This window comes from Columba livia, chromosome 2 (assembly GCF_036013475.1).
Source record: "Columba livia isolate bColLiv1 breed racing homer chromosome 2, bColLiv1.pat.W.v2, whole genome shotgun sequence".
Classification (NCBI taxonomy): domain Eukaryota; kingdom Metazoa; phylum Chordata; class Aves; order Columbiformes; family Columbidae; genus Columba; species Columba livia.
In genome coordinates, this window is record NC_088603.1 from 45,731,007 (window position 1) to 45,753,347 (window position 22,341).

General features: G+C 43.1%; 1 protein-coding gene across 3 annotated transcripts in view; it reads left to right on the forward strand.

Moving 5' to 3' along the window:
* Nucleotides 1-22,341, forward strand: part of SH3BP5 (SH3 domain binding protein 5) — a 53,243-nt gene that overhangs the window by 21,157 nt on the left and 9,745 nt on the right. For all 3 annotated transcript variants that reach the window (XM_065051665.1, XM_005510691.3, XM_065051666.1), the window contains 2 exons: nt 11,717-11,881; nt 20,180-20,310. In XM_065051665.1, the coding sequence (XP_064907737.1) occupies nt 11,717-11,881; nt 20,180-20,310 (296 nt within the window). The remainder of the gene's footprint in view (nt 1-11,716; nt 11,882-20,179; nt 20,311-22,341) is intronic.

Here is a 22,341-nt window from a genome sequence, read left to right on the forward strand (position 1 = left end):
GCAGTGTGATGTTGGAGTGTCTCAAACCAGCTGTCCTTAAACTGCTGAGAAGATAACAGATGTTGCCTGGTAGGATTTTGGAAAGTTGTGTCAAATATCTGATCTGTGAAGGAAAGCTCCTTAATGTGTTTGTCTTCCCATGAACCCTGCTAATGCAGGATAGTAGGTCAGTGTGAGTGGTGGGTTTCTGCCCTTTTAATCCTGAGCAGCTGGAAATCTGCCCCACGTCTGGGAACACTAACAGCGGCTTCTTTACAGGTGAACAGGAAAAAATCCTTACCTGATTCATATTTGGTAATCTGTTACCTATATTTCCTGCAGATTAGGTGGCATCTGAAGCAAAACCATCTGCAGATGCCTTCTTCCTGGCACCTTTGGGTGGTAGGAAGTAGTTTTTAGCCACTTGGTTGTTGAAATACTTCTATTGATAAATTCTGTGCACATACGCATCTCCTCTAAAAGTTAGACCTCCTGTATCTGTCTGTGCTTTCTATGCCTCGATGAATGGGTCTAGTTATTTTGGGTTGGTATTTATACATCCTACATTTTCATTTTATGTGAGCACTGTTCTGTTGATGGATGATTGGTTTGTGTAAGCTATTGATGCAAAAACTGTAATTGGTCTTCTCATCAGTAGTAGAAGCGATGCCTTGGAGGGGTCCGTTATAGAAATTTGTTAGCTGTGCACTGTAAATTAGAGGTTCTTCCCTCTTCTGCTTTTCTTGCCAGAAGTAGAAGAAAATACTGTTTTCATCTAAGAGTTTTGAAGAATTTATCTAGAAGAGATTAAAAATATGACTGTCATTTTTTGGTGTTTCTTTCTCCTACCTCACAAAGCATCCATCAGCTCTTAGCTCTTCTGGATGGCACAATATGAAGCCAGCTAGCTGTTCAACCTCCTCTCCAGTAAATGTCAAAGATGCAATGACCTAATTATTTTCCCTACCCTTCAAGAATGTTTTTTCGTGTTCTTTTTCTGTTGTGAAATACTACAAGTGTTGTGCAAGTAGGTCTGAAATACCGGAATACTGGGGTAAGCTGGTGTAGAAATGCCCTTCATTCTTTGAAGTAAAAGGGAGAGGGCTAGGGTGGGAAGGTTTAGCGTGGGTTTTTTTTCAGCTGATTTAGGTAAAAAGAAGTGCTCTAGGTGATGTGACTATGGTGCTTAGCCACAGATGCAGCGGCAGATGCTGGGACTGGCCGGAAGGTGTAAGCAGTTCTCAGAGGTTAATTCCTTTTTCCTCTGCTTTGCCTGATGATTTCATTAACATCATTTTGCATCCTTTTCCACCTGGAAAGACCCAAGAGATTTAAATTGTGGGTTCATTTGTATAGCTTCAGCACTTTGCGTAGCTCTCGCCAAAACGGAAATCTACAGCGTTTGAAAAAACAGTAATTTAATGGAAAGATCGCCTTGCTTTGTTTTCTCTTACCATTTCCCCTTCTAATATTTTCTGACCATTAGTAAAGGCTATTTCAAGAGATTGTAAGACAGGATCATGTGTTAAAAATAGTAGCCTGGGTGACTTGAGGTCAGGGTGATATCCTGTGTACCTGTTTTGGGTGATAATAGCTACGGGGTGACTCCTGAAGGCAGCACAAGTCTTGCAACTTTGGGGAAGTTGTTCCCCAGTCGTTATTGTGTACAGTGGTCTAAATCAGTGGGTGTTAATCATGAAATGATAAATGCTCATGCTAGGGGCTGTTGCCAAAACAAATCTGATAGGGATGTTGGTTACTGTCTTCTTGGGTGTGTTTCATTATGACTTCTAGTAGGACAGTAAGAATTTATGAGCTCTTGTTGATTCTTGCTGGAAAAGATTGTTTGAAGAGTCTAATTCTTTTGTAGCATATGTTGGAACAGCTCTGTATTGATTCAGTTTCTGTAAGAAAAATCTCTCCTAATTGCAGCAAACTTGCAGTTCAGCTGTTAGAAAATACATTTCTGTGCCAGGATGGGGAAGAAATGTCCATCTTTTTTAACTGTGTCTGCTTCTTATGTTTGTTTGCTTCCCCTGTCCCCAACCACTTAGTAAAGGGTGCTAATGGTTTGTTCTCAAAGGAGAATTTTATTGCTGTGAAGTGGAATTGAAATTTTGTCTGTTCCTGTTGCTACGTGGACTTTTTCCTTCAAGGAACAAACTTAGCCCTCCATTTGTCCAGGACACCACTCCCAACTTTTTCCTTTAAGTGAAGCCAGCCTGTTACTCACATGTGCTATGGAGTCATATAATTCCACTAGGAAAAATTTTGAAGGGTCAATAGATTAATTCTCTTCAACAGGTCCGTTAGGAAAATGACTGTCTCAAAAGTAGCTGTGAGCATGTGGTCGAAGATGTGCAAGGTCAGCCTGGGCCTTTCTCCTGGAGCACATCCCTGCTATTGAGGATGGGCAGTTACTGCTGGGTGTCAGGCTGACTGGGGGGATGTGTCCAGAACTGCCCATCACCCAGGTGAAATTCCTACCCACGCACCTTTTCTTTGCTTATTTTGGTATCCACACGTGCACAGGTGTGCTTTCAGAACCGGCCTGCCATTTCCTTGCCAAGCCTGTGGAAACTTTTATGAACAAATGTTTGCTGGTTTGGTGGCAATTAGGTGACAAAACGATCTGGTGTTTCTCCTGAATATATCCGTTGCATCTGTATGAACATTTATTATCTTGGATAATTAGCAAAATCCACTAAGGCGGGCTGTGTAAATCTTGCAATGTGTTGTTTGTGGGAGTTTGTTCCTTGCTTCTATATTTGATTTCAGCAAAGGAGGCTGCTGCCAGGTACAGACAAGCATGCAGAGACTCTGTAAACATAGAAACCAGCTGTAAAGCCTGAACTTGCCAAGTTATTGCCTAATCCCTGAGAGTGCAGGGGCACATGCGGGTGGAGGGTTATCTTGATATTTTTCTCTCATAATAAGATATTTTACCTTGGAGAGAAAAACCTGGACGTACTCTCTGATCCCTTCTTCAGGAACACAGCAGCTTTATCGTTTTGGCCACGAACAAGTGCACAACTACCAAGCAGATGGCAGTGAGTGCCCAAGAAGGCTGTAATTGGATAGCATTTGTATGAACAATTTGTCATATTCTGGTGCCATGGACTTACTAATTAGTGTGAGTTACTCCAGGCAGACCAGCATCTCACAACAACCTCACAAAAAACAAGGGAAGGCCAAAAGGCTTGGTGTAGCATCTTCCATAGGGTCTCTTTGCCCAAATGAGCATTGCCTCCCTACTCCTGTGAGGCGAGGAGCCAGATTGATTAAAAACAGTGAGGAGACCGGTAGCTTTCAAATGACTGAGTGCACAGTGGTGACAATGGGCTCAGAGATTATATTCTTGCCCTTATTTCACAGGATGCTAATTTATAGCCTTGATTGGAGCCACTGGAGAACAGAGGAAGGCTGCCAGCTGATTTTTCAGTCCAGGACTGTTATTAACAGCGTTTAAGGAAACTGTACGCTTAGATATTTTCTTTCTCATTTCCTTCTGTAACTCCTAAAGAATGCGGGGTGGGATTCTGTCTTTGAGGAGACCAACTGTCTGTATGCTGGTGACAGAAGCAGCTATTGAAGTGAGCTGTTTGTCGTGCCCTGAACTTTTTGACTCTTGCGATACGGCTTGTGATCCTGTCTTAAGGGAGTTACACATATCACCTGTATTTTAGCACAGAGATAGATGTCTTTCAGAGCACACTTTGTAGGTCTCCTCAGATTTCGTGGGCCTTTTTATAGACTACAGGTTTAACAGAAAATAAAGCAGAGCCAGGAGTCAGGTCAGTTCTGTAACAATCGAGCTGTCAGAAGGGGAGGGGTGGATGCATGGATGGGACCAAAAAGCCCAGCACAAGACACCTAATCAAAAGCAGAGACTAAGACACATCTGGTCATTGTATTCCACAGGCATTGCATTAATTATACAGCAGGGAGGAAATGGTTTGTGCTCCAAAAAGCTCTAAGAAGCCTTATTTTTGCCTTCTCTTCCCCTTCACCTTTTCCACACAGATAAAAATCTTCAAATCTGTTTTTGCAAAGGCGAATTTTGACCTGTGTACAACTTTATAGCTTTTCAATAAACAGGTTAAAAAAATACAAGAGTGTTTCAGACTCATGAGAGACTATTTTCTGTCAGTAATGCAAACGATCATCACAGATTAAAATATAGCTCACAAGAAGCCTCATAGATCTGGCAAAATGAGATCACTGCTGAGGCTTTGGATTTTATAAGTTGTTTATAAGCAGCTGTATATAGCGTATAGTAAGAAGGAGTTTCAGGTTTTTACTGCCTTTCAGTTCTGGTTTGGCTTGGAGATTTTAGTCTGTAGGGAGAGAGGAAAGCAAAGTCGTGGTCCTCAAAACAAGCAAAACAACCACCCCCCAAACACATCACTATTCTGATTATTCAAGAAAATAACCGCATGGATCTGAGGATCTAGGAGAACATTCAACACCACTGCCAATTTTTTGCAACTATGTTTTTTGGTTTTTGATAAACTGTAAGAAGAAAATGGAAAGTGGTGGTATTTGGTAGAAATGCTGGTTGTACTGGTCCTCTGGAAGTCATCTGATCTAACCTCCTGCTCAAAGCAGAAGTGTCACCATTGCTGGATTGCATCAACTGTGGCTTTACCAATTCTTTAAAACCTCCAGAGATGGAGATTTATAACCTGTTTGAGGGTCACACTGTCCTCCTAGTAGGCAAGATTCTTTTTTTATGTGCAACCTGAACTTCCAAGCTGCTATCTGTGCCTGTTGCTCCATGTTACACCACCCAGTACTACTGAGAAGCATTTGTTCAACTCTGTCATCTTTGCAGCTCCCCTTTCAAATTTTGGCTGGCAGCTAGTTAGATCACTCCTTAGTCTCCTCCTTGCTAGACTGAAAAAAAGCCCGCATCCCTCAGCACTCCTTGTAGGAGTCATTGTAGGCCTCTGGACCCTTTCTTGACATCCCTCTTGAACTGGGGGGTCTGGATGTTGTACTCAGTGTGCAACCTCACCAGCACTGAGTTGGGAGGAATGATGGCTTCCCAAGATTGGCCAGCCCTGAGTCTTTGGATGTAGCTTAGGACATGGTTTGTCTTACAAACAGAGTCCACCTTTTCGGCTTTTTCAGCCTGGCACCTGCTATAAGGTGCAGGTGTTTTTTGGCAGAACTGAACTTCCCGTCTGTGCTGATCATGGGATTATTCCACCCCAGCTGCAGGGCTCCACACTTCTCCTTGTTAAACCTTGTGAGGTTTCTCTTGGCCCAATCAAGTTTCACAAGGTCCATCTGGGTTGAGGTTCCGCTATTTGCCTTTTCAACTGAACATCATCTGTGGGTTTGCGGGGGTTGCAGCAGTGCTGGTATCAAGACTGTTGTTGGGGTGTTGAGCATTATGGGTCTTTGTATTGATGCTTGGGATGCTCTTCTTGTGCTTGTGTCAAGATTGTTTTTAGGATGTTGAGCATTATGGATCCTTGTGTTGATGTCTGGGCTGCCAGCTGCATTGAAACAGGATGAGGGAGCCAAAATAGCAGCACTCAGTGGCTCAGTACTGTGAATTCCGTAGCTAGCGCTCACTGCCTTCACCTTCTAGGCTTCCGAAGTACTGAACCCACCACAGCAGTAGGCAAGACGGGTATGTTGTGGTTAAGGGGTGGTGGTCCCGCTGTCCTGATCCCTGCCAGGAGCTTGTGCAGGATGCTGTGGTGGGGTCACCACCATCAGCGTGATCCCCGAAGCCCGGCAGCGCTGCAGCAGCTCTGGTGGGCAACTGGTGGAGGAAAGTTCCTGTTTTAAAACACGTTCCCTGTTGTACTTTGCCCAGCAAATTAACTGTGGGATGTTGTTAAATTAATAAGGGGAGGTCAGAATGGAAACATCTGAAACTTGCTTTCCTCTGAAGAGTGTGACTTGGAAGCCCGTTAATCGTTATCTGTTTGGTAGTAAGCAAGTAAGTGTTTGCTGGTAGCAATTAAACTGTTGTTTTAAAGATTAATGAGTGGGAGAGACATTGGTTTTACATTAACAAACAAGCGCCTTTTAGAGCAAAGGCCTTGGGCCAGCACGTGATGTGCTGGTGTCTTGTTCTGAGCAGCAGCTGCGTGTTCCCTTCACACTCCAGCTTTCAGTGATTTTATAAACAGAGATTGTCCGTGCCTTCTATTTGCAATAGCGCAGAGATGCTGAAAGAAAGTGGCTGTCGAGACCTTGGCAGTGTGGTGTGAGATGGGTTCACCTGGCTAATTATGAAGCCAATTTTTTTAAATATTTGAAAAAAAAACCACTCTTTGCTGACTGTCACTTCTAATGGGAAATTTGCCAGTTGTGTTAGTGATGCCCTTTTCATTAATTTACCAGCACTCCTCGTCTGGCCCTTTGGTGAGGGAAGCTGGCCAAGAGGTGAAATTCTGTAGCATGGTTGACCCCACAAAATGTACCCTCTGCATCTATTTCAGGCAACCTGGCTTGGCTGTTATCTGCATGCACATGTGCTCGCGAGTCAGGGGCTGGGCAGTGTCTGCCAGGGTGGATTAGATGTCAGCTAACCTCGGAGGAACGCCGTAGCTGTGGTGTACCGTGTTTTGGTGTCACTGGTATTGTGCAGTCCTGTATAGCCAGGTAGGCAAAAACAAAAATTGGAGATTAGATGAGATGAGGGAGCATGTGTCTTGGTTGATGTTAACACAGAAGATTCGATCTATGTGTGGTAGGGTGGAAAAAATCCTCTATTAGGTCAACTGGGCTTTTTTTCTTTTTAATTTTGTGTACAACGTAGGGAGATTGGGGCAATAAAAGCTATGTGGACTGAACAGAAAATTGTATTTCATAATTAATGAGTCCAGGACTTTCTGCTTTGAAGGTGGACAAGCAGATGTGTCTGTGCTGGCCTGAAAATCTATGTGCTGCTGCCAGTCCCAGAAGAATTACTACATTTAAAGAAGTGCCTGGTTTTGTTTTCTTCTATCAGCTTGCCGTGGCCTCGCTTTTTTGTTTTCAGCCCTATCTGTAGCTAACAACATAATCAAGCTGTTGCGCCTGGTTCCCTTCTGTGCAAGGGCCCTGTGCAGGCTAAGCAGAGAATTGCCCATGAGGATGCAGTATTATCCCCCTAAACGGGATTTATCAGGACTGAGCCCCTTTGAGCAATATGAATAGCTTGCAGTTCTCAACCCTGTCAGTACCCCTTTAATTTTACATCGTTGCTTGTTTTAAAAGTTGACGTATTTTATATTGCTCGCTGTGCTCCATTTGCTTCTGTGAGTGCTGCTACTGCCTCTCACTTCTGAGCTGAGACCTCTGTGGCTGCTTTTAATTGTATTTCTCAAGGAGTCTCATTTTATATTTTATGCTAGCAGGGGAAGGGCCTGCAGTGAAGACATTCAGTTGAGTTTCCTGGCAGAGAACGGTGATGATGACACAGAATGAGCTCCCGGTCACTGTGGCAGTGGGAGCTGAGACACATCATCCCCGGTTCCCAAGGTGTCAAGGCTTTCTTGTTTTCAATAAGGGGTTTCACTGGCCTAGCTCTTTCTGGCTTTCATGTCAGGTAGACTCCATCAGGCACCAGAGATCTGGGTGATATGCAGATAGTTGACATCTCTCCAACCTCCCTCAGAGATTTTTGTCCTCATCCCTAGTACATTTTTCCCTCATTCTACCCCAGGGCTAAACCTCTCTCCACGCAAACTCCAGTTTGTGCTTGAAAGCAAAATAACCCAGTTTTCAGCTATTCATTTGAATTTTGAATTCTGGACTTTTGAGAGAAGCAACCACCGTCTAAAATGAAGAAGTTAACACGCAATGTCAGGAGGTTGCATGGAGATGTGAGCTCCTGTTCTTTCTGATTTTAAAAACACACAAAGAACGTGGCTACTCTCTCTTCCATCAAACTGAGTGATCTGCAGACTTGAAACTTGAGAGCAATCTGTCAGTGATGGTGCAGAACAACTTGTTTGAGCTGGAGGCAGTTTTAAATGAAGGCTAATTATTGAGTAACTGTACTGACTAAAGCGTTTGAGTATCCCTTTTCACATTGGCAGAACCACAAACCTGTTGGTGTTTCTCTAATGACTACTCTATCATTCTTCACCCCAGCATTTGGCTCTTTTTCTTTCTCAGGCTCTCAGTAAGTTGCTTAAAATAAAAGACTGTAGACTAATTTCAGTTAACTGTTGAAGCTGAATTGCTGTTTGGACTAACTTTTTTGCTTAAACCAAAAAGCATTTTGCATTCCAAAACAGTGTTTCCAAACTGCCATTGCAGAGTAGCATTCAACAAATACAGCTGGGAGAGAGTAGTGAAATACGGTTTTGTTTCAGTTTTCCATTTGCCCACACGGTTACGGGGCATGAAGCTGAATGTGGCCAGAATTGTGGGCCTGCTTGTTAACAGCTTTGGCTCTCAATGGCCTACGGGTCCAGGTGCAAGTAGAAATTGTAAATTTAGCTTCTGGTTCTCTTATCATAAAGAACATTTTCTTGCTGTGCAGCCAGTTGTGCTTTAGAGGCTTCATCAGAAGAGCTGCTAGCACTGAAAGCTACCCCTAAATGTTGCTTTCCATGGGGATTTAGTAACTCGGCTCCTAACGCTCTGCAGACCTCTTTGCAGGCTTAGATGCGTCGCTCCCTGGCCGGGTTGTGGGTGCCAACAGAAACTTTGAAGTGCTGATGCAGTTAGGGTGAGAAAGCTGCACTTCTCCCGTCCTTGCTCTGCCCTCCTAGGATCTGGTTTTACTGGAGTTTCGAAAGCAGGTACTTGCTGGTGCGGTTCTGCCTGTGCCAGGAGCAGGTTGCCAGTCTGTTCTCCTGGGTTTGTATGGAGTTTCTTGCGTGGGCAGGCCCGCTCCTGCGATGGCACAGCCACGGAGCTGAAGCTTTTGCTGTGGGTCGGCTTTGAGAGCCTTATTGCCTGGGAGTTACTGGGGCCTGGGTCCCTCTTGTAGGGTGTTCCTAGAAAATCAGTCCTGCTCTTCCTCCTGATGCCCTCAGCACTGCTCTGCAGTACTTAGTGCAGGCTCTTACTGGATTCTTGTGTTTCATTTCGCTTTAAAAGAATCTAATCTCAGACCATTTTATGGACAACTTTTGGCCTTTATTTGCATTTGTTCCCTTTACTAGTATAGGTCAAGCTCACTGGAAAAAAAAAAAGTTGTGAAGTTTTTGAGGATTCAGCAGAGGATTTTTTGGGGAATGGGATTCAGGCTTTTTGTTGTGTCCTTTATTGGAAGCTTAGGTTGTGCCTTGTTTAAAGATTCTCTGATGCCTTTCCTGTGCTTGGTGGGTACCACAATTTAGGTTAGTTAGTGGCTGAGCTTAAATATTCTTTGGTCAGGCTTATTCTGAATTTATAAAATGTATTAATATGTTTGAAACAAGCAGCTGGCGACTGGGGTGGTGAGGAGATGTAATGTGTGGCGTTTTTTCGTAGACTTTCTAAGAGGCCACATTAATGATGAATTTACACCAGGATGCTGCAGCAAAGGGCATGGTTGGATGAATTTCTCTTCTGTGGAAAACACCAGCAGCCACTTCAGAAGAAAATGCATCAAGAATCTTGGTCGGAAGGAAATTACTGTGCTGATTGTGATGCCTTTGATTTCCCTCCCCAGCTAGTAGCTGAAGGACCTCTGACATATAACTCCTATTTTTCCATGGTCATTTTGGGGTGAAGTACCTCTCTGTGTCATGAGGGGAAGGAAGTAAGAAGGGCTTACTGCTATTTTAGGACATCATAAAGGAAACTTAATGTGCTTGATTTCCTTTTGAGACTCGTGTTGTGGGAGAAATGCACCATTGTTCTACTTATTTCCCATTTTTTATCAAGGATTTTTAGCCACTTCCCAAATGACGACCATTTCTTCACACTGAAACCTCTTCCTTTATTCATAAGACCTCATTTTCCCCAATTTAGTGTCCTGTATGTCAGAGTCCTTTCCCCTGTTTCAGCCTCAAGCTCCTTCTCTGTACATCATGATATGTAAAGCTTTATTAATTATTTTGTCCTGTCAGTCATGTCTGGTCAAAGACATTCCCCATAGGTATAAACTGGGTAATTCCAGTTTATTTTTAAAAAAATCATTGAAGTGTAAACGAAAATTGTCTTCACAGTGCTGGATGTTCAATTAACTGAATGTGAAGTTTACATTTGAAGGGTGGCGTTTCAATGCAGAACAGCTTAAAAATACTACTTCTAAGCAGAGATTTATGAAATATATAATTTAGAAAAAGTTCAGGTAGAGGCTTTACTTTTGAGCTAAACAAGGTATTTGTGTGCCAACCCCAAAAGGGGTCTAGAGCAGGAAAGTGCTGATAGAGACAGCAAATGAACATAAAAGCTTCAGAATTAAAAATTTCTCATGAGGGAAAACAATGTGGAATGCGCATGTTTGAAAGCCCGAATCTTAACATTGCTGACCATTCAGTGATAGCTATGAAAAGAGAGGACATCTCCATCTTATTAAAATAAAAGGCACAAACAAAACCCAGCCAACACTAGTTATTTGTTTATGGACAATCTTTGTCTATTTGTTGTAGAGTTACCTGTTTTGAACATTTAAGGCACATCACCAGTACTCAAGTGCAGCACTGCAGAGCGCTGAACTCTGTGGTGACTTTTGTCACCATGGTGCTACTAAAACCTGCAGTATGGCTGCCATAATTTCTGCTTTATTGGCTGCTCTCCCTTTTTTGGGCTGAATGGGTAAGGGTTTGGGACCCTGGAAGGCTGACGCTCAGCTGTGAAAAAACAGAAGTGGCTCCAGCCTGCGAGATGGGATGTGAACGTTTTACTTGAGGACTGTTTAGAGTGGGGTTCAGATATTGCGAGAGCCTTGCTAAAACTTTCAGGAGAGACAAAAGTGGTCTGTAGGTGCAATATCTTGGAGAAATTTGTTTTGGTCCAGAATAAGAGTGATCACAGCTCATTGATTAGATGGTTTCTAAGCTGTGCTCGCTTTGCTGGGGATGTTGTGTGTTGTTTTGGAGGAGTCTTTACTCTCACGGCAAGAACCATGTATTAATAGTTCACCAGAAGACTCTGTTCTCCCTTGCTTCCACACACACTTCCTTCAAGAGCAAACTTGGTGTTGTTTTGCTGAAAAGAAGCAGCAGTTTCCAAAGGACGTAGCAGGGTCGTTATCTTTTACATGCATTGCAAATTCCCTCGGTTACCTTCGTGTCTCTGTACTGGAGACTTGCTGCACCACTTGTGTCCTGGCGATAACAAAATAGAAGAATATCCAAAGAATGAGCAGCCACCTTCTCAGAAAATGTGTTTGTGCTTTATAGCAATGTAATACTTAAAAAAAATTTCCTTGGTGTGATTTATGTTGCACCAGGTAAAAATTCCCACTGACTGAACTCAAGGAGTGTCATTCTCAATGAGTTCTCCACCTGCTACAAGTTTACTATTATGTTTTCTTTCTCAGTGATTAAACCGACATCACAAGGTATTTATCTGTCATCCAGGTGCTTATTTGGACCATCAGCTCTGCATTTTTGGACTGCAAACACCATGAGACATTTCTTTGCAATTTACCTATTTGGGTGGGAACCGCTGTCTTGGCAGTGTTTACTCCAGTGAGGAAATATGTGTCACTTCCAAGTAGAAGCCTGGGAAACAGTAATGCTGGTGTGGGTGTTTTTTAAAGTCCTGGGACTGGTGTGGTAGATCTTCTAAACATGATTGTGAGGGCTCCTTTGTCTCTGATCCCAATTTCTCTTCTTTTTTTTAGGCACAACTGGAAGCTCAGAGGGCGACTCAGGACTTCCAGAGGGCCACTGAAGTGCTGCGTGCTGCAAAGGAGACCATTTCGCTCGCTGAGCAGAGGCTGCTGGAGGATGACAAACGTCAGTTTGACTCTGCCTGGCAAGAGATGCTCAACCATGCTACTCAGAGGGTAATACAAATTTGCCCCAGTGTCTATCTTTTCCACATTTTGTGTCCTCCTATGGTGTATGAGGCTACGTTTCTGAAATAACAAATTTTGTGTTGGTCCAGATACATGGCGTGTAAGAAATGAAGGTACAGAAAATTATGAAGCTTAAAGTGAAGTGATTTGGGCCTTGGGCTGCTACTGAGACAACTGTAGTTCTCTGTCTGGCTGTGGAAGTAGCTAGTGAACTAGCTCTCTAAAGAAAAAGAAAATGCTGTCTATATAATAGGGATAAACAATGTCTTGAAGCATATCTGCATTTGGAGTTATGGCAGAATAATTGCATAGGGATGGCTATTCCTGAATACACGTGTTATGGAAACTCTTACACTGGAAAAAAACAGGGACGTGTTCCAATTTTAGTATAACCTGTTCTCAGTATGGAGGAAGTTGAACAAGGCACTTCTCTTCAGAAACGTATGTTTGAATGTAGATTTACTAAAAAATGTGTGTTGTGTTTTAAGCTTGAATGCTGCTGTATCCTGAATTAACTTTCAAATTTAGATGAGGTCTTACCTCCTTTTTAAAGTCTTTTAAAATCTACAGAAGAGATGCATAGTCTGATAATGAGAGGGGTGTTCATGTTAGCAGCTGTCAAGAAGAGTTTTCCTGTCATTTGCCATGTCTCTTCTTTTTTCCTGTCTGTTAAAGAAAAGGGCAGAAAAGTTGTTGTGTTTTTTTTTTTTTCTAACATGAAAGAACCAAAAATGGAAGTTAAAAACCTTTGTTCTGTCAGAGTTCCCTTAATATGCCAGTGAAGCTGAACTTGTTATTCCAAATATGCTAGGGTGCTATACAGCGTTTGTATTGTCTTGCAGTCCTCACTGCAGCAGCTCTGTTCTGTTCCAGAAGCTTCTCTGTTATGAAAAAACCCTCTATTTCAGAGTGAATAGTAAAAACCAGCTGCCTGATGAAGAAACAGTGAACAAAAAGGATGCTTGCTCTTTGTAGGGGAGAAATGGAAAACCTGGTATATATTTAAAAAGGACAAACAAACTCCAGGGTATTGCTATGTTATTGTCTTTGTTATCATTAGGTGTTTGCAGATCTCTGTGTGTTTCTGAAGGCGGCTCCATCTTTGCATGTGTTCCAGGACACCAGCAGCCCTCATTTTCCCTGGTTGTTATCGCTGTTCAAAACGAGGAAAATCCAGACAGGCATACACAATTTTTGATTCTCAGAATAGATACGTGTGAGAACTGGAGGCATTGAAGGAGTTGCTTAGAGCTCCTGAGTGCTGAACTGCTGAGATCTGGTGGAGACTTGACAGCAGCCACGTCTCAGCTGCTTCTCTCTTGCTGGCATAATGAAAATTTGTGTTGGGGTGGGTGACAAAAGAAGTGCTGGCAATTTCAAGACTTCAGATGGATTCCTCTTTTCCTTGGATATTTCAAGGGGATTCCTGTGTCCTTCTACAACCCTTAGTCCTTCCCTGATGGGCTACAAGAGGAGTCTGCCTGGGATGGGCAAACTCAGTGATTTAGAGCAGGAGACGGCTGCTGGCAAGGATTGGTGGAGTCACGCTGGTGGTGTTGATATGTATCATCTCTAAATGCAGAATATCTGCTTGTCAGAGGACTGATTCCAACCACAATGTCTCTGATGGTTACAGCTGAACAGTAATTAGGAACCTAAGTTTGATTTACTGCAGGTATAAAATCTCCTTGGCACAGACTGGATTGTATAGAGCAGCTGATAGCTCCTTGGATGGAAAGTGTGTTACCCAACTCTTCCCAGTGCTTAAAATAGTCTGGGTAAGCTCAGTTCCCAGAAAGCACCTATCTGCACCTTTCCAACGTCCAGCAGTTTTTGAAAGAGTTCCGTGGAAGTTTGTCTTGTGATTTTCATTGGCCATGCTGGAGGTTTTAAGGCCAGGGCCAGAGCCCAGCACTTGGAAGTCATGACTGAATATTGGTTTGTTTGGAGGGCTTGACTGAGTTTTAGAACTTCTTCAGGAGCGGAGTAAATACTTCCTTGGTTTCGGTGCATGTAATTAGTGAAGTGCTCAGGGTTCAGTGGGGTAAACAGAATAATTGGGGTTTCAAGGAGCAGAAAACTTTGATCCCTGCCAAGCTATGAATGAAAACAGGTTGGAGAATGAGACCTAGTAGAACAAAATTTCTCCTTGACACAGTCTTGCTTTTAACTCAGATCATTAACTATAAATAAAATTTGAAATTACTAATGGAAGAAAATATTTCTGGGGATGAAGGCTGAGCGCTGAGAAATGGAATTCCTCTACTTGTTACTGCTTACTCCTGGAGAAAGTTTTTGCACTCTAGTTGTTTGGATCTGTTAGCTTTTTTGTGTGTGTATATTTATTTTCTGTCCAACACATCTGTCATCTATAATCTTGCACTGGGTCTTGTACAGCAATGAATCAAGTGCAGAAGAGCACTGCTGTGCCAAATGTTAGAAGTGGGCTACTAATTCTGAGAATCAAGAATACCGGGTTGGAAGGGACCTCAAGATCATCTGGTCCAGACTTTCTTGGCAAGAGCATTTTTTTTCTCTTTTGGTAGAAATGTCAGCCAAGAGTAAAGGGTCTGTATTTGCTATTCTTAGGCAGTGGTAGCACACTATTGAATTAATCTGGAATTTGGAACAAAACCTGAGCCCTGTAGCAGCTTGGTGGCTGACAAACAAATCAAACAGAGAGCGTAAAGGAAAAGGGTAGGCAAGAGAACAAATGAGACACTTATGTTTTTGTACAGGCTTGTATGGAAATGCTGCCAGGTTGCTTTTGAACTTGACCCACTGGATGACTTCAGTTCCATGGAAATGCTGTTTGCAGGCCCTTACTGGGAGGAAATAGAGATAAGGCTTTCCTGTTGTAATTGCTTTTTGATTTCTTCATAGACTGAAGAACTATTAACACTATTTTTAATGTGACAGTCTAATGGGTTACTGTAAATAAGGCTTTTGGTAGCCACTGTTGAAGAAAATAATATAGTAGAGTTACTGAAATTTTGCTTTTCCTGGATAGGCTGGAAGCATAACACATGGAAGATGTTTTTATTTGCAGTGCAGACAGGACCAGTGTGAATAGGTACAGTGAGTACAGGCTGTCACTCAGCTATTTTAGTCATGTTGCTGTTCGAGCTGTGTTTCCAAAATAAGCTGGATGCTTAAACAGGAGCTGGGTGCCCACCCACCTGCCTGGGGAGATGCAACTAATCCCTGTAAATATCTGTGCTTGAGCTATGTATTAACCACAGTGAAGCACAGGACTGTGATGCGATCCTCAATGTTAGGCTTTACCTGCTTCTACTCTTAACTTTATGTGTATTTTGGGGTAAATTCCTGTAGTTTTTTTTCCTTGATGTCCATTCCTCCACAGATCTGAGATAAGTGTAATGACACATAGGCTGGGATTTAGCTCATCAGTTTCAGGCTTCTAGAACATTACTTGTACGTCCCAGTTACTTGCCTAAACTTCCATTATAGTCAAAGGAGGTCTGATAAATAAGTTGGTGGTGTCTGGAAAACAATCCATGTGACCAGAGGGGCAAGCTCATTATAAGATGAATTATCTGTTGGTTCTAATGGATATGTAATAACTTAGCTTGCATGTAGGCAGGTTTGATGAGCTCTTAAGCTGCCCAGAGAAGAAAAGTACTCTTCCCTGTTAACTGTTGGTTTACCAGGTTTTTAGTAACTGAGGTTTGTCATCAAAATTTGAAGAAAATGTTATTGGGAAATGGAAGTGTGGTGCCCGTCTTTGGTACCTTGAATTATAATGCTGCAGTTTGGGGTGCAGAGAGCAGGGCTATAAAAGGATGGAGGATTTTGGAGGGCTGACAGAGAAAGATCTTGACTCCCGTTGAAAATCATTCATAAATGTGTACAAAAGGAAAATGCTGGCAGGTATGTTGCCTCCAGTTTGAGACAAGCTGGAGCAGGGAGGAAGATCCTTCGTGAATTTCAAGAGAAACAGCCAATTTCTAATTGCAGTTGCAGTCTGCAATCTTAAAAAGGTTCTGCTTTTACAGCCTTTCCTGAGATATGTTCAGTTCATAAATTCTGGCAGGGAGAAGAAATGTTTTGGCTCTTGATCATGAGACATTTTAAAGAGGAAGGGAGTGAAGAGGGAGGAGGCATGTTTCCTCTTGGTTTAATTTGGCTTGTGAAGCTTCCTTTGATATTATACTGTGAAGTACCATCTGTCAGTGTAAAAAGCGTGGGGGCTTTTGTGATATAGAGAGAAGAGATAGTTCCTGCAGATAGAAATACTTGGAGAAAAAGGGGTGAAAAGAAGTCTGTGAAAGAAACAACAAAAATATCCCCATCCTTCCCTGCCCTAATGTCTCTGTCACTTCACCCTGGAAATGCAGGGATTAAATGCGATCTCTTGCGTTGTTGATTCTGTCCTCCTGGTTGACTGATCTTGCATTGTCTCTTACTACTTTGATTTCTAATTCTTCACCTGGAAGAGCCATCAATTTAATTTTTTGAGAAAGAAACAATTGTTCAGAGTAATTCTCTGGTTTAGATGGTCAGCTTTGCTTCATTTCACTGGTAACAACAGATGCAAAAGAAAAAATTATTACTAAAATTTTGCCTGGACTCCATCTTTGGCTTCAGATCATGCAAATCTTTTGGGGAGAACAAAGCTACTTCTACAGACTTATTCACTGAAAATACGTACTCTACACTGATCTTCCTTTCCCAGGCATCTGTGTTGGAAATGAGAGGGTAAGGAAGGAGAGAAGAGGAATTGATTGATACCTGTATTGGTTTCATTTTGTTTTGTTTTGTTTTCCAAAGGTTGTATCTTGTATCCTGTGCTTGTGTGGAAATCCTAGAAGTTCACTCGCTCTGGAGTATGAACATATAAGAGTATGTCCCCCACTCACCCTCAGGGTATGGATGGCAGGTCCAATGTAAGGGGGAGAGAGGTGTCTTGAGCAGAAGTGACATCCTCACTTATCTCTGTTTTTTTCTAAGTGATGCTGTTGCATCTGTGATGGCTTAGGAGCATCAACAAGGCAAGGTTGGTGATAGAAGCTCAGTGACTTTTAGGAGACAAACCAGCTTGGTTACTAGTCCATATAAGACTGCTTTTTCCCCAACCGTGTTATTAGGTCTGATAAAGAGAACTTCTTTCCCACACAAGCCTTGTCGGTCTTCTAAGACCTTTTTAAAAGGTGAGACGTTTCCCTAGCTGGTCTTACGTTGAACCTCCCAGATGTAGAGGTGCCAGCATGGCTTGCAGTTTGTTTCTGTCCATGTGTCCTGATGGACAGCTTCTCTGTTTAAAGACCATTTGGCTTTTGTGGAGGAGTGGATGTTCTCTTTCTTTCTTCTTGTCTGAATGAAATGCTTAAATGCTTATTGACAGGTGATGGATCTTCACAGAGGTACATCACAGTCTTCCAGGTATTGTACTTAGCCTGGGGCGTGCACCTTGAGCCGCTGTCCCGGGAGGGGGACAGGCTGTCTCTGGCCTCTCCACAGACTTGTGTGGGTAATGTGAGCACGATGACAGAATACCCACACGAAAACAACGGAGTGCAGGGAGATGGTTTTCCTTACATCGCTGATTTCTCGAAAGGCTGAAGTATACAACCTTTTTTTTCTTTCTAAAGAGGGTAATGAACATGGGTACGAATGTCTGGCAGCAAATTCCATATTTTGTCAGATCTTTTGAGTTTTCTATCATCTGTCATCCTGAAATCTCAGTTCTGCAGGGTTCAGCATTTCTGTGATGTTTGAAATTGAAGATGTGCAAAATCAACACGATGCTGGACACCTAACCTGCTTTACGGCCCTGGTACGGGTAGTACTTAGCATGTGGTTCATCCCAGATATCAAAGTTGATGCTAATTTTGCCCCAAGAATGGATGTGAGGGACTTAATTGAGCATTGGCAAATTCCAGATGTTCTATTATTTTGTAGCTTTGAGCGTTTTAAAATTGCAGTTTGCTTGCCATGCTACAAAGAAGGTGAGCCAGCTTCTGTGCAGCCTTTGGAGACCGCATTTTAATTTAAGATGCTTCCATGCTAAACCTAGTCTTGTCTGACATATTTTACTTGGGAATGTCATTGCATCTACCTAGCTTTCAAACACTTGTTCGAGATAAGAGGCTACAGTTTGTTTTTGAGGATGCAGGAGAGAGCCTGTTATGAATCTGATAAATTATTTTTTTGACCATTCTTCAAAAGTGGATACCTTATTTATATATAGAATAGTTGAAGGGTGTTGGAGTTGAGTATATAATTTTCTATCTAATCAAAAGAGCCTTTGGAAGCCTTTCTTTCTTGTAGTTTAAAGTTCTGTAGCAACTTCTTTGTTAAATAATAAGTGATGTGTGCAGATGAACAAAATGTGGCCTCCAGTTGTGAGCAAGAGCTTCTAGTTGATGCTGATGCTGCTCAGCTTTGGCGTGAAGCAGTTTGACACTTTCGTTTGGGCGTCAGAAAGGACGACATGGTAGTTTTCCTGAGAGAAGCAAGTCAGAGTTGACCATGCCATTTTCACCGTTTGGTCCAGCCTGAGTGCTAGGACACTTTCAAGAAATCAGAGCTTTGTGGGTGAGGTTGTTTAAAATCCAGGTATCTTGAATATTCTCCCTCTTTGGACCTGAGAGCTCAGATGCACATTGTGGTGATGGGAGCCAGTTGGGCCAAAGTTGCTTGTAGTTGTGGAGTAGTTGGTTTTACAGCTGAAACATTTCAAAATCCAGTACTGGAGAAGATAAGGTCCTGCCATTTCTTTGTGTGAACACCTTCATAGCTGCAAGAGAGGGAGCCTGAAAATTGCCTTTTTTCTCCTCATTGCCATACCAATGGAGAGGTGTCACCACTTTTCTTACTTTAAACAGATCAGTTACCTCCTTGTCTGGACCTTGACTTGCTAGTGCATTAAAGAAAACAAATTTTCTGACTTGCATCTCTGACACCTCTAATTTGCACAATAAAAGTACCCTGGATAGAATTACTGGCAAAGCGTGACTATGGGACAGCAGCAGAGCAGCTCACGGAGGGACATTTACTTTTCCTGTTGCTTTCATACACTCCTAATTGCTGCAAAATGCCACGGCAGTGACCGTTTGTTTATAAAGCTTTGAACAAATGATTGCTTGAAGAATTTTCTAGCTTGTGTGTGGGGCTGCGGCCTGCCGGGCTGGGGGAGGCCTGGGCTGGCCGTGGAGAGCGGCAGATGCGCTGGGCCTGGGGCCGCTGTGTGATGGGTGTCAGCCCAGGGCTCAAACCTCTGTGCAGTTTTAGTGTCGAAACCATGGGAGAGGTCAGAGGAGGGTGATGAGGCTGGTGAGGGGCCTGGAGCGCCAGTCTGATGAGGAGCAGCTGAGGGAACTGGGGCTGTTTAGCCTGGGGAAAAGGAGGCTGAGGGGAGACCTGATTGCTGTCTACAACTACCTGAAAGGAGGTTGTAGCATGGAAGGTGTTGGTCTCTTCTCTCAAGTAGCAATTGAGAGGACAAGAAGAAATGGCCTCAAGTTGTGCCAGAGGAGGTTTAGGTTTGATATTAGGAAAAAATTCTTCATGGAAAGGGCTGTAAAGCGCTGGAACAGGCTGCCCAGAGAAGTGGTGGAGTCACCATCCCTGGAGGTGTTTAAAAGGCGTGAAAATTAGGTTCTTGGGGACAGAGTTTAGTGCCAGTGTTAGGTTAATGGTTGGACTTGATCTTGATGGTCTCTTTCAACCAAAATGATTCTATGATTCAAGGCTGGTCAGCTGTTTAAGAGACAAGCCGGCTTCCTGGCCGGATTGCCCACAGACTGTCGCTGGACATGCTCTTTTCAGGTGCCAGGTGATTCGGGCTGAACTGCATTTCAGTCCTCCCACCGCTGTGGTTGGGTTTCAGCCCTTTCCAGAGCGGTGGGGCTGCGGCTGGGGGCTGAGCAGCAGCCCGACTCCCTGCTGGGAAAGGCAAGACAAGCAGGAGGGGATGGAAATAACACTGTTAAATGTAACTGGGTGACTTCTGGTACCGCTGCTCCACTCCTGAACAGCTAACTGGGTTAAAAAATAAATGATCCTAAAATTTGAGGCTCTTCTGAACTTCCTGTAAAAGATATTATGCGAGAAACTGTGTCATAATTAACAGTGTTTGCAAATCTGACATATTGCTGCTCTTTTCAGGAAGACTTTTGGGTAGCTTCATTTCAAGTAATTTTTTCTATACCCTCACTTTCCTAACATAAGCTGATCGCAGTGATTATGAAGATGCTTTTAATTAAAATGGTATGAAATGTATCATTGCGTCTTGCCACTCAACCTGTACTTTCCCTCTTGAAGGTCATGGAGGCGGAACAGACCAAAACGAGAAGTGAGCTGGTGCACAAGGAGACCGCAGCCAAATACAATGCTGCCATGGGGAGGATGAAACAGCTGGAGAAGAAGCTGAAAAGAGCCATCAATAAATCAAAGTAGGTTTTGTGTTTGGAGATGAGTATAGTGGTGAAGTCAGTTTGTAGGAGAGACCAACTCTGTGGGGTTTGTCAAATGAGTGAAAGTGTGTTGCCCTCTGTACCGCTCCCTTTGGGCTCCTGTCTGCACGTAGAAGCCTCACCACACAATTAGTTCTGGGATGTTTGTCTTTGCATTTTTTGTCCTTCTAACTGTCTTTTAAAACACCTGACTTCATGGACTGATGAACTAAATGGGATAAATACCTTTTTCTGGGCATATTCTTGTTTTAGGGCATTGAACCCTGTGGTGGCACACAATTTGAGAAAGGCTCGTGGGACTCAGATGCTGCTTGCGGAGCTGCAGAGCTCTGCATGTGGATGCTTTGCAGCTTAGGATTCTTTGCAGTTTGGTTCTTATTTTTAGTTAGGAGAGCAACAAAGCAAGTGACAGAAACCTGAACAGTGCGAGACTGATCATCAGACTTGTTTATTTCCTAATGCTGCCATAGCAGAGCTGTGCAAGGGCCGTTCTTGGGGAAGGAAACGCACTTCAGAGAGCATAGTGAAGCAGCGAGCATCATTAATAAATGTGTCTGCGTTTGATGTGCAGTTTTGCTCTGTTGTGGAGAGGTGAAACAGCTTTTTGCTCAGAACTTGCTTAAAGTTCTGGCCCTGTTTACAACTGATTCTTAATCCTCTTTATATTTCGCATTTGTTTTCTTTATATTTCCAGACTGTAGCTTGTCTAAACAATCTGCTTGCTGTATTTAGCTTTTAATCCCTCCATCTAAAAATGACTTTATAGTGAAATCGGTCAACTAAATATCTATTTTGATTGGTATTTGCTCAACTCAAGAAAGGATTAGCACTTCTCAAGGGAGATTCAAACATATTTTTCGAAACAGCGTAGAAGCGTGGCTTTGTAGAATGAGCCGCATGGTGTTTGTCTAGCACTGCACAGGGACTGTGAAAAACATCATCAGTTCACTAAGTGACAGATCCTTCCAGATAAGAGCAATATCTGAAAAATTATTTGGCTGCTAGGAGTTCCTTCCTTACAATAAAATTCAAATTAAGACCCTGATAAATTGTCAGTGGGGTCACACATACCTTTCTGTAATGATGCTGCTGCTGAGCCTGATGCCCCAGCTGCCTCTCATGTGGTTTGCCTTTTGAGTCTGCATTTGCTTGCTGAAACTACCCTTTGTGGGGGTGTTGTCTTGTGCCGTTCTCCTCAGGACAAGCTTGTTTTCACTTGTGTACAGAAGGATTCCATCATATTTTGTCTCGTATCAGGGCTGAGTGCAGCATAAACCAACTAGGTAGGGTGTTTTCAGGATCCTTTAATAAGGGGTGTACAGAAATGCCAATTCTAACCTAGTATTAAAGTGGAAGATGCCTGATGGCACTGACAGGCTTTTCGTGGATGTATTTGAAGTCACAGTGCAGGGGGATGTTGGAAAGGTCAGGCGTCTCTCAGCGTTGCGGTTTGCACATAAAGGAAAATTGAAACTGAGCTGAAAACATCAGTGCTGTCAAGTGGCTACATAAAACTGGGAAATGAGGCTGCTGAATTTGCGGCTGCTTGTGTTGCAGGGTGTAACTGGCTACTGGCTGCTCTCCTGGAAGGATCTAACACCAGCAAACTGCTCTGCCCTTCTCCCTGGGTGGTGCAGGAGGGCTGGCTGTAACGCCTGGGCCTTTCAGGCGCGTATTCTCTGTCCTCCTTCTCCATAAATCCGTGGGTGGACATGCTGAATGAGTTGCTCTTTCCCATGCAAAAAATGATTTGTATTTGCTCCTCACTTCAGTCTGGATTAAGATGCTTAAAGCGTGGTTATTTGAAAGCAAGACTGGGACAGCCTGGAGGGAAGTCATTTGGACGATTTGCTATGTAAAGTTGATGAGGAGATGATTATTGGTTTGTTTTGGTTTGGTTTTGCTTTTAATTTTGTTGCTGAGTTCCTACTTGCTTGTAAGCTATGAATGTGCATACGGCTGCATGTTCTTAACAGTCGCCTGATCTTCTGGCTCCATGCCCCTGAGTGG